This window comes from Thunnus thynnus, chromosome 11 (genome assembly GCF_963924715.1).
Source record: "Thunnus thynnus chromosome 11, fThuThy2.1, whole genome shotgun sequence".
Classification (NCBI taxonomy): domain Eukaryota; kingdom Metazoa; phylum Chordata; class Actinopteri; order Scombriformes; family Scombridae; genus Thunnus; species Thunnus thynnus.
In genome coordinates, this window is record NC_089527.1 from 9317460 (window position 1) to 9329599 (window position 12140).

The 12140-nt window shown below is 42.2% G+C and overlaps 1 protein-coding gene across 6 annotated transcripts in view; it reads left to right on the plus strand.

The window, feature by feature from the left end:
• Positions 1-12140, plus strand: part of slc39a10 (solute carrier family 39 member 10) — a 35040-nt gene that overhangs the window by 20233 nt on the left and 2667 nt on the right. For all 6 annotated transcript variants that reach the window (XM_067603087.1, XM_067603088.1, XM_067603090.1 and 3 more), the window contains 7 exons: positions 430-601; positions 7062-7237; positions 8446-8610; positions 8739-8847; positions 8936-9244; positions 9702-9782; positions 11812-12002. In XM_067603087.1, coding sequence (XP_067459188.1) covers positions 430-601; positions 7062-7237; positions 8446-8610; positions 8739-8847; positions 8936-9244; positions 9702-9782; positions 11812-12002 — 1203 coding nt within the window. The remainder of the gene's footprint in view (positions 1-429; positions 602-7061; positions 7238-8445; positions 8611-8738; positions 8848-8935; positions 9245-9701; positions 9783-11811; positions 12003-12140) is intronic.

Genomic DNA, 12140 nt, shown 5'->3' on the forward strand with positions numbered 1-12140 from the left:
GAACATCTGAGAATTTAGTCTCTGAGTATTTTTGATCACTTATGACACATCCCTTAAAATGATTTTGTTGTTTTTTTTAAACAAAAACATCTTTGGCTACGTATATAGAAAATCCTTAAACATTTAAAATGATCAAATGAAGCATTTACCCTATGTAGGTTTGAAACATGGCTGTAATAAATCTGCTGTGTGGAATACTGTATGTCTGTCTAGGTTTTCATGGGGGAAAATAAAATTGACCACTGAGACTTAGACCTAAGGAATCTTTGCTTTTACAGCCACTTTTCAAGTTTAGAGGGATTGAACATTTGTTGTTCAAAAGATAAATTTAGCATGAAACACCACGTAGCAATTTTGTTTTATTACTTCATGTATTACACAGTCAGTGGTTTCTTTCCCTCAAACTGTACTGTCTCCCTCTCCTCTCAGTGTTTGAACCTGACTCAGCTCCTCAACTACTACGGCCTGAGTCCCGAATCGCTCATCTCCCCCAGCCAGTTCACCTATCTGTGTCCGGCTCTGCTCTACCAGATTGATACTCGCGTCTGCATCCGCCATCAGAGGAACGTAGAGCAGGAAGCCTTGGAGCCCGTCAATTCCGGTAAGAGCCAAGTATCTTATTGATCCGATCCATTTCGACTAAAAGAGACAACAACAACACAACAATAATTTCAGAAGGTGTCAACCTCAACGGTGCTAAAAGCCCTTCAGAACTCACTCGGGGTTTACACATTAGAATACGGCTACAGCCAAGAGACACATAAAAAAAAGCTCTTAGGTTGTCGTTTGGGGTATTCTCATCCCTCTGTTTTACAGTGAGATTATGAAGGGAAGGAAAAGTCAATGCTTATCCTCATTATACATGTCAGGGGTTTGAGGTTTTCCCTGTGCAGTAAGCTCTTGACCTAACCAGTGTACTGTATAAAACTGACAAAAGAAGGTTTGATTTTTGCATTGACAGCGTGTTGACGACAAACGTTCTCTCGGGTCACCTGAGCAGCACCTCGTCCGCTCCGCTTTTTCACTGTAGAGGAAACATGTAGCCGGGCTGTCATAGGTTTAGACTGGCAGAGAAAACCCTGTCACTGATGAACAACCATGATCCGCAGGAGATTTAAGATTTTCACGCACGGATTTCCTACTTCAATTTTTATTAGTATCCCAAAGGACATTTGGCTTAACACACAGGTCACAAGAATATACTGATGTCGATGAGCAGCAACGATAAATAGTCAAGGACATAAAAGGCAATAAAGAAAAAATATATAATATCAAAAATAATGAAGAAAAATAGAGTATTTAAATAAAGCTATATAAGAAAATAAAAAGAGCAGCAGATCAAGCCAAAGATAGAAACCCTACTACCACTGGGTACATAAAAAGTTGAATATAAAATGAAGATAGAAGGTGGAAGAAAGAAATAAAACATTGAGATATTATTATAGATGGATATTATTAAAACACTGAAATAATGGATGAACTAACAGTAAAACTAGTGTAAGGGCAACATGTATAGTGATAAGAATTTGGTCTCAAAGTACAAAAAAGTCAACTGTAAGTTATCGTCTTTATCTGGTGCCGTCGGCCAGAGGAAACCTTCATCTTCATTAGCGGGAAACCACAGAAACCTGGAGCTCCTCTCTCTGGTGGCAGAAACCTGAATAATAGGATGTTTATTTGACCTAATCAAGACATATTTTCTCCTGATAAATACTGAAGTGAACCAGGAAATGTAACCATAGTCCCCAAGGTTTTCCCACTATTGTTTGCTGAATCTTTTCTCATTTTCAGTACATCAATAGGGCAGTGGGCGAGGATGACTTCTTTTTTCTCATTTTCTGCTATCCTGAGCAACAGTAAACACTCCCCAGAGCATAATTTGAACGCTGACATTAGTTTTAAAAAACAGGATATTGAAAATCAGGCCCAGTTCCTTTTAAGTAATTTGATTGTGCATCTGAAACTCCAATAGACGGTTGCAGACTAATCTCAGGCTTCTTGTATTTCCACCCTGCCGAGACTTAATTAACTTTTATTTACAGATGAAGAAAACATAATGTCTGACAGCTCTGAATGTGAGACAGCAGACCTCTTAACTTTTCCATTCAAATATTAGTTCTCATTGACAAAGACTATTGCACAGTCTCTAAATGAGAAAGGTGTTTTTCCTGTTTGTTGCTGAGCATGCCCTTTGATCTTGATAAGACTTTGCTAAGTGTGCAACCACGTTATCTCAGTACAATTTTTTTCACCTTTATTTATCTTGAGAAAAGTTTCTCAGAACCCACGTGCAATTTTTCAGAAAGTCGTACTTTGTGTTCATAGTTGGACGCTTCTGGAAACTGCTAAATGTACGCAGTCCTCTACTGTGGCCACTTTGCAGCTCTGCAGGAGCAGAGCCCACATCTGTAACTCAGGTGAACTGTAGTTAAAAGCATTCATGCTGAATCTCATCTGCAGCTGTAGGTGTGCATGGCTAAGATAAAAATAACTAGAATGACTCTCGGTTGAGAGGGCCAGGACTGTAAACGACCTCTTTAACAGTTAAAACCTCTACAGCCTCCAAACTTTAGGAAGTGCTAGCTGTTGTATCAGCCAAATAATGAGTAGATGATTTTTAGATGAGTTTGTGGATCCAGCCAGTATTTAGCATAATCATTTACTAATTAATTCTTACAGTCTGTCACAAGCCTCAGTGAGCATATGCAAAGCTTAATGGCCATCAGGAGGAGTTGATAGACAGTGAGTTTATTAAGAGAACTGGATACAATGTGCAAACATCAACAGTCGACTTGCCTCTGCCCCACTTTGTGCGTTGTTTGGTACATTTACAAGGGAAAGTTAATGTTTGAATGAATAGGTGGCATGTTCACCTTTTCCTCAGTACTTCATGTGACAGACGCTCTGGATGAGGATCAGTCCCTGCACACCTATCTGATGATTTGTGTCGGGTACGTCGTGTCCATGACAATATGTGCTCTGCTATTATTATAAAAGAAATCCAGTTGTCATGGCAGCAGTCTTCCTGGTCCGCTGACCCTTTTGAAATTGCAAAAATGACTTTTTTTTGCCTTTTTGTGACCCCATCTCATGTATGTTACATTTATAGTGCTTAAAAAAAAAAACACAAACCCAGAGGCTATAAAGCTATAAAGAATGAAGGTCAGTGTTAAGCCCTGCTCTGGGACTTCAGTGTTTTTCGGTTTATGAGAATGCAAATTATAAAATCATAGTGTTTAAAGTTAATGAGTTACAGGTCGTGAAATAAAACTCATAAAACTCATAAAGCCATAAAAGCTTGCAACAAATCAAAGCAGGACCAGTATTCACAGTTTCTGCACACAAAAACAACAAAATGTAGAAAAGGCTGCAAATGTTTTTGGGGCCTTTTATGTGTATATTAGTGTGTCGAGCATATAGATCTGTAGGAATAGACATTATACCTGCAGTGTTATTGGATTTTACTTTGCATTTGTGTTGTGCAAATTAGGCAAGAAGTTGAGGAGGTATTATTATAAACAATGGATAACAGAGAGTGTACGGGCTTATAAAATGTCTCAACTAGAATTAATTTTTATTAGAGCTAGAAAGACTTGTTTTATATGATAAAAAACCCCAACAATTTTTGCTGCAGAAGTGTTACAGTTTTGCACTTAAGACGGTGTATCACTGTCAAACCTGCAGGCGAGTTCAACCACGAGATTGGAGGACGTTCCTAGCTGTGCGCCCTCTGAAATCTTTAATTATTAAACACACACTCCCCTCTGCAGACACCTGTATCACATGTGCCTCGGGCAGCTAGCGCGCCGCCACTGAAAACAGTCATAAAAATGGTAATGACAACGAGGAAGACAGCATGAACAAGTCAAAAGGGCAAGAATGGCTCCTCATTAGTGGGGAAACTAGAGGCGGCTAGACTCTCTGCAACGGTGCACCAAGACGCATCACCACATGCCGCGGAGCTACCTCTCATTTACCTCCTGCCGGCATCTGTGGGAGAGCTCAGAAAATTTGTAGTTGGTTTCTCTCTGGTCCCCCACTCCCTTCTCTTTTCATGCATTTAGGAGATTAGGAGAGCCTAAGCAACACCTTGGGCCATTTTTTCTGAGCCATGGCTCACAGGAGATGCGTAATTGGAGAGAAGACACAGGCCAGTGGGTTTCTTTCTCCTCTCTACTGTTCCCTTACGATCGCCTTCTATCACCCCTCTGCGACCCCCCTCTACACCTCCACGTCTACACACACACACACACACACACAAAATCACGATTGCATAGGGGTAATGAGATAGAGAAGTATATGAGCTGCGCGAGTGTGAAGGACCTGCGGTGATGTACTGTCTGGCTGATAGACATTTGCCTCTCAGGGTTACACGGTGTTCCGCCTGATGCGACAAATAAGAAAGCAGTCGACTGTGGCGCCTTTTACTTTTGTAAGGCACATTGAAAACGGTGCTGACAATAAAACGAGAAAGTGAGTGTTATTAAAGACATTTTCAACTATGATGAGGAAATGAATTCAGCCTGTCCAGTCCGTCCTTCCTAACGACGAGGCTCGCTTCAAAATACACCAAGTCCATAAACGGCCTCGGCTTTAGAAGAGACTGATGGGTGTGTTCGGCTCTGTGAAGTGGAGAGCTTTCCTTCGCTTTTATGGGAAAAAAACAGGCTACACATATGTATCAGCAAATGATGGTTTAACATAAAAAAAAGAAAAAATATCTCTAAAATACAACTACTCTATTATCGTCACTCAGAAGAAATGATTTGAATGTCGGTGGATGTAGCGGAGACACAGATCCTGGATCCACACTTGGGAGTCACCAGTGCCCATCAGGAGGTTTTATGTAGAAGGAATAAATACTCCGACTCTGCCTCCCACTCGCAACAAATCTGCAGGGTGCATTAAAACATTCACAAACTATTGTTGTAATGCACAAAATAAATACACACAAAACAAGATTAAATGTCAGACAGTCCTACAAATATAATCTAAAAAATACAACTCGACTTGAGATAAACGATCCCGGTATATTTCTAACTCAGATTTTTTTTTTCATTTTTGTGTTAAAGTGCTTTGTGAAGACTTCAGAATAACATTTTTTTTTGCATCATCTGACATGATTTTCAGACAATTTAGGGTCAGAAACACAATCCACGACTGTGTGCTGCATTTACATAGAGAGCATTGCATCCTTTCTAATATTTCAGATATTTATTTTTTTCACTCGAGTCCTGGTAGGATGGAAGAGTAGAGTTATACAACTCAGGGAGTTCAGAGATGCCTAAAATCAACTTTTACACCATCTGTCTTTACAGAAACATGAACGCCGTCATAACTTCAGCCGTCTGTCAATCCTTGAATCCCACTTGATACGTGCTGTAGAGGTCAGCGTATTTGGGGTCAGTTTAGTTGAACTTTGGCTGCACAAGCTGCCGGAAAATCAGCGTAGTGCTCATCGCAGCTGCCAGAGAGAGCACAGCAGACTCTCTCCGTTGGAAATAATGGCTGGCAGCAGTGTTAAACTTGACAATATTGTGCATTTAAAATTGAAATAGAAATAGTTCAGGGTCCTTTTTTGAATGAGCGCGTTGTGTCCTGTGCTCTGACTTCACTGAAGACACAGTCTAGAAGTTTGTCACGGACCTCCAAAAAGAATCTTTCAAAGCGCCAGATGCTCCACCAAATAAACGCGACACAGGCAGGTGATGAAATAAAAGGAAAAGCCTGAATGAACGAATGGACTGACGTGATTTTTGGATCAGCATGTTAGTCAGTGCTCTCCACCACCATCATCAAAACACCAAATGCCTCCCATTTGCGTCGTGGTTTTAGAGGACACGTGTTAACCAGTAATGAAAGTCGGGGCCTGGATCGCAAGCTTCCCAAAAGCTAATGACAAGTGGCTGTGTAATCAGCACTTAAGCATCGGGGCCGGCCTCTTCTGTTAAAATATTTCCCCTGAGGAGGAGCTCCTGCCTCATGTTTTCTGAGTGGAGCGACCGCTGCCTGGGGAGGGACGGGTTTTTTTTTGTAATGTTTCTTAATCCTACAGCTGGGTAATGGGACAGTAACAGCTTGATTCAGTCTCTCTAAAGGCCACTTTGTCAGGCGTAAGACATGTTTCAGATCATCTCCTCACAAGATTCACCACCTGGGGCCGATTAGATGAGGAGAGGAAGTGTGGCCACCAGTGTGATTTTACTGTTATTAGTCATTTTACCCCTCTGGCTTGGTGTCAAGCTTTGGTCCTTTAGTTTACATAAGCTTTAAAAAAAAGTATTTGCTGTATCACTCAGTATTTTATTCAAACAGCAATAGTTGAGTTTGTTGTGACGCACTCAAATGTTGCTCCCTGAAGTCAATAGGCTGTAAGATGTGCATCACATGCACATTGTGTTTTAGTCAATAGATGTCCTATAACTGAATGTCAGCAGTGAAGGACCCGGCGTCGGTTTGGCAAACACATCACCAGCTTTGGCGTGACATTGAATTTCATACTACATTAAACATCTTGTCCTCTGTGACCAAAGAGTCATAAACTTTTTCTCACTTGGTTTTGCTCAGTTTTGAAACGTGTCACGGGCTGACAGGTGAACTGACAGTTTAAATGATGGTGTACCTTTTCTGACTTTCTCTCTTGCGTTTCCTGTCTTCCTGTCTGCAGCCTTAAACGAAAAATGAGGCGAGTAGAATTCTGCTGAAATGTCGCTTCACGTTTCTTGCTTTAGGCACTGCGCCATCACAAGGACGCCTGGATTGAAAAACCCTCTGAAGGATAGATAGTCTCCTCCACATCTGAACAGGATGTGAATAATACCTTCAGCAAGCAGCCGAGTGATGATAAAACTGTGGCTGTTCAGTCCAAAGAATGGAGTTTACTGGCTAAAATCATGGCAGCATTTGAAACAAACACACAGGGATTGTTTTGTTTTTCTTTTCTCATTGACCTTCACAGCTGAAAAGTTATTCTGCATCTCGTGATGAAGCAAACAAGCACTCCTAAAGTAAATAATACTCATCTTTCGTCTGTTTTCCTGTCCTTGTTTTTCTCTCTCCAGCGTGGGTCTGGATCTGGGGCTTCGTGTCCATCACCATCATCAGCCTGCTGTCTCTGCTGGGTGTTGTTCTCGTGCCCATCCTCAAGCAATCCTGCTTCAAGTTCCTGCTCACCTTCCTGGTGGCCTTGGCAGTGGGCACGCTCAGTGGCGACGCTCTCCTTCACCTGCTGCCTCATGTGAGTACAACACAGATGGCCACGACATGACTTGTGTTCAGCCGAGTTAAAAACCTTTCGCGGTGCAGCTGAGATGGGTCTCCTCTGTGTTACGATATGAAATTGGTTTCTTGGAACTGGAGAATTAAAACAGGATGAAATTTTGTGCTCCAAAATTTCATAAGCTTCAGTTATTTCTATGTAGATAATGTTTCAAAGTTGAACAATAATCAACAGTGTTACTAATTCAGGCATAATGCTTCATATAGGAAGCATATAAAGCAAATATATGAATGTATGCATACTCTATATACGCTGTATGTATAAGCTCTTCTGTTTTATCAGTATAATTTGGAAAACTAAACACCACAATGAAAAATGTATAATAGAAATCATAAAATAAACTAAAAATCTTTTAAAGTCACATTAAAGGTTAAATGTTTTTACTCATGTGAACAGATGTTTAGCTACAAGTGTTTTTATCACAGAACTCTGACAGAATAATAATTGGAAAAGGAGAAAAGTTCCAACTTAGCTGTAATAAACTGAAATTACATTTGGTTTTAACGGTCATCAGTTACGAGTCGACCTGAGCCTACTGAACTCAGTGCACCGTCAATCTCAATCTACTCTGATGAGATGAGAGGCTGTTTGTGCTATTGAACAAAAAGTAACCAAAATTATCACAATCAGCCCAAAACAATTTAACCTGCCAAACTAAATAACCGCCAAGGGAATCTTTCTATATTTCACCTCCACCAGTAAATTTGATTTACACCCAAAGTAGCTTAGAGAGTTTTAATGTTAATGTCAAAGTGCAGCTGTTAGCTGGTCCTGTTGAAGCTGGTAGTTTGGGGTTAGCATGAGCATCTGCCGTCTCTATCCAAGTCCCTCTTAAATATCAAGTTCATCTCAGTCTCTGTGCATTTCAGCGAACATCCTCTGCTCATGCTATTCAGTATTCTTATATATTTATTTTTATCATTCTGATCCCCACCCTTATTTAAAGTTTTATTCCTGTTGTGTTATTCTATCCTGTGTATTGCTATCGCTGCTGTAACAAAGAAATTTCCTCCCCGGGGATTAATAAAGTACCTGCTGACCTACTTACCTATTCTGTCTCCCAACAATAAGAGGCATAAGGGGTTTGATCCAAGTCCTGATAAACTATGTGAGATCCTCAATCACTCACTCCCACCCTTCACTTCTGTTCCTCCGCCTGTCGACAGTCTCAAGGGCAGCACGACCACAGCCAGGTTGGGACGAGCCATGACGGCGATCTGCTAACAGCTTTCGATGGAGTGTGGAAGGGACTAACAGCGCTGGTCGGCATTTACTTCCTCTTCATCATTGAGCACTGTATCGGCATGTTTAAACACTACAAAGACCAAAGGGTAAGATAAACATAACCTACATATAAACGATGACGTCCTCGTAACAGTTTGTTGTGTCAGCTACGGTTTGGTTCTTGACGATTGTAAAGGTCAAAGGATAAAGCATACAGTTGCATTTCTGCTCACAGGGCATGAAGAAGGTGAGCGAGGAGGGCAAGATCGGCAGGAAGTTGTCAGATCACAAGTTGAATCGTCGCTCAGATGCGGAGTGGCTGCACCTGAAGCCACTCAGTGAAGGTAAGAAGAGTTGAGTCGTGCGGTCTTAACAGCACTTGGTCAACCTCGGCCTCCGTGCGTCTCTGTAACATCTCCTATTTTCCTCCAGACCCTGACAGCACCGCCATCTCCTGTGACAACGGTCACAACGACACACAGCTCTCAGAGCTTCAGACACGCGACTCTCCCACCAACAAGACCCCGCTGACAACCGCAAACCCCCAACACGACCACCCGTCGCCCACCAAGGAGAACGGACGCAAGGTCAAGCAGCACAGTCACGGTCATGGGCACGGTCACTCTCACGGTGGGAACTGCCACTCAGACCAGGAGATGAAGGACGCTGGTATCGCCAGCATCGCCTGGATGGTCATCATGGGTGATGGCATGCATAACTTCAGTGATGGGCTGGCCATTGGTAAAAATGAAAATCAATATTATTTGGCTGATTACTTTATTTACTGGTCAGCTTTGCATCAACTTGAATGTATATGAATTTTAAAGAATTTACTAAAATTTTGGCATAAGAGGTAGCAGCATTTTATTTATTTATTGTGCTCAAATTTATACCCAAATCCTTTTTCAAACAGGTATTTAAAAAAAGTAATTAAAATGATTATAAATTGCTCATACAAACAAGTGTGCCTGCAATAAAAAAAAAAAAAAAAAAGGAGCAGATGTGAAAAAACTCAGCAGAGCATCTGAAACATCTCAGAGACCTCGGAGAATATACGTTCAGTTCCGAGGTTATGATTGGTTAATGGTTACTATGGTTACCACATTAGATTCTGTGGGTTCTGCAAACATTATGTTTCAAAAACATTAACCATAAAGTTGTGTTTCTAGGCTTTCCTGACTTTGTGTTGTCCCTACAGGCGCCGCATTCAGTGCAAACCTCACAGGAGGCATCAGTACATCAGTGGCTGTTTTCTGCCATGAATTACCTCATGAACTTGGTAAGTAAGTGCAGTTCATTAAGAAAAAGCATAAAAAACAAAGCAAGTAATTCACTCCTTACGCACCAGTGACTCGCACCACACTTCACTCACTCAACGAGTAGAACAAAGCTGTTCTGTGAAGGGCTTTTCCTTGTAGTTCACATCGAGATAATCTGCGTCTCAATCACCGCCTCATGGAAAGCAGCACTTTCTTATTTGAACTGAAACTTTAAATCCAAGTGAGTCTCATGACCCCTCGGCGCCTCGAAACCTGTTAAAAACCCACTGCTGTCAATAATCATCCTTCTTCTCTTTACTCCAGAAAAAAATGTACTTTTTCCAGATTAATGGCTTTTGTCTGACAGCAGCGAAATGGCTTGTCAAAGTGTCTGTCAGTGCAGATGATGTACTGCGCCTGGCACTCATTGTTCAATACAGTGAGACTCCGAGACAGTACAGCTGCCGGTGCGTTCATTTGCATTCGATCTGTTTTCTCCGAGGAAGACCCCCTCTTTTCGATTCAGCAACGGTGAACATTTTTTGTTGCGAGTCCTCTCCTCCGCCTGTTTACAGCTAGAGGAAAAAGGTGGCGAGAACGGGGTGAAACAGAGCAACGGGGCCATCCACACCAGATCAGTACTAATGATGTGTCTCGTCGCGGAGCAGTTTTCATGCCTCGTTTGTGTGGTTGATGAATAGAGTAGTGTCAATTACTGCAGAGTGTAAGCCGGTGAATAATAGCCTACATTTGTCTGCCCTTGTGTTGAACAGCAGCATCCTATCCTACTGTTGTTGTTGTTGTTGTTGTTGTTGTTGTGTTGGAGCTTAGAACAGGAAACAGGCTTCTGTTAAAAGCATGTCTATGTGAGGGAAGGGGGATGGGAGGGAGGCGGTTTACGTTAACGCTGCAAAAAAACTAGCTTTAAAGTTCGTGACGTGATTTAGCCGTTCGGACGTGCCAGAAAATGTGAAGTTTTTTTTTGCCTTCGTTCGTGATGTTTCAGCAAAGAGCTTCGATTCTGATGCAACATTTTTTTTTTTGCTATTTTTACTCACGTTTCCAGATGGTTAACTGCAACACGAGTCCTGCATGTGAAGATTTGTGAGCTCTGTCTCTTTTCTCCCCGTGTAATTTCACATTTCCTGTTGATTCAGCGCCCGCTCTCCAGGAGCACTGCCTTCACCCCTGTAGGGCCGCTTGTCAGACAAACCCAGCAGTTTGACAAGTGCACCTCTCAGCTCCTCCTAAACACAAAAGCAGTCCCCGGCTGGCAGCTGGATGGCAAAGATGATGATTATGAGGGTTCTTTAACCACCCAGAGAGAAGCTAATTGGCAGTGAGGGGTGTGTTAATTGCGGTAGATGAGGTGGTGGCAGGCGTGTCTGAGTGTCTGATGGTTTGGAACCAAGGAGGCATGAAACGCCAGAGTAAGGTGAAGTGGAAAAAAAAGGCCATTGAAGTGTACGCTGACTGTCTCTCTTCCTCCTCTCTTGAAACCCCCCCCCCTCCCCTTCTCTTCTTTCTCTGGCTTTGATTGATGGATGAGAGCAGAGTGGTAATATATTCATTGTGGTAATTAGCAAGGAAAAGAGGCCGCTTGTTACACGGTGGAGGAAATGTAGGCCACCCCCTTCTCAGTATTCATCTCTCTCTCCAAATCCAGGGCGTTTCCGCTGAGACTTGGGCCTCTTCCCGCATTTGGCCCAGCAATGATTGAAGAGGGTAGAGAGGCTACGGCATGCATATGTAATCATAAGTGTATCAGAAGGGAGTTAAAGACATATTTCTTAGAGAGAGCAGCTCCTGGTCTGTTTTTTTTTTTTTTTTTTTACCTACTTGAAGACAGATAGCGGTGGCAGATGTGGAGTCTGCTTTTGAACAAGTTCACCTCATCACGTGAGTCAGAAAAGGGTGAAAAAGTAAAAAAAACAAAACAATATGCACACAGAAATTGTGGATTTTGCCAGCTGGGATCTGCCTGTTGGAATAAGATTGGAATTGCTTTAATGATGCTTAAATGAGTGTGTGTCTCTCTCCGGCTGACAGGTGACTTTGCTGTGCTGCTGAAAGCGGGGATGTCAGTGAAGCAGGCCATTGTCTACAATCTGCTGTCCGCCCTCATGGCCTACGTTGGCATGCTGATTGGCACAGCTGTGGGCCAATACACACACAATGTCACCAACTGGATCTTTGCCATCACAGCTGGCATGTTCCTTTATGTGGCCCTGGTGGATATGGTAAGCTGGCACACTGCACTTGACAGCCCCAGAGTGATAATTGTCCCGCTTCAACATCAGCTTAACTTTCACCGTCTCCTCTCTCACTCTTCTTTCTGCCTTCTCATCTGCAACGCTAATCTCCAGAAGTCTGTTTCT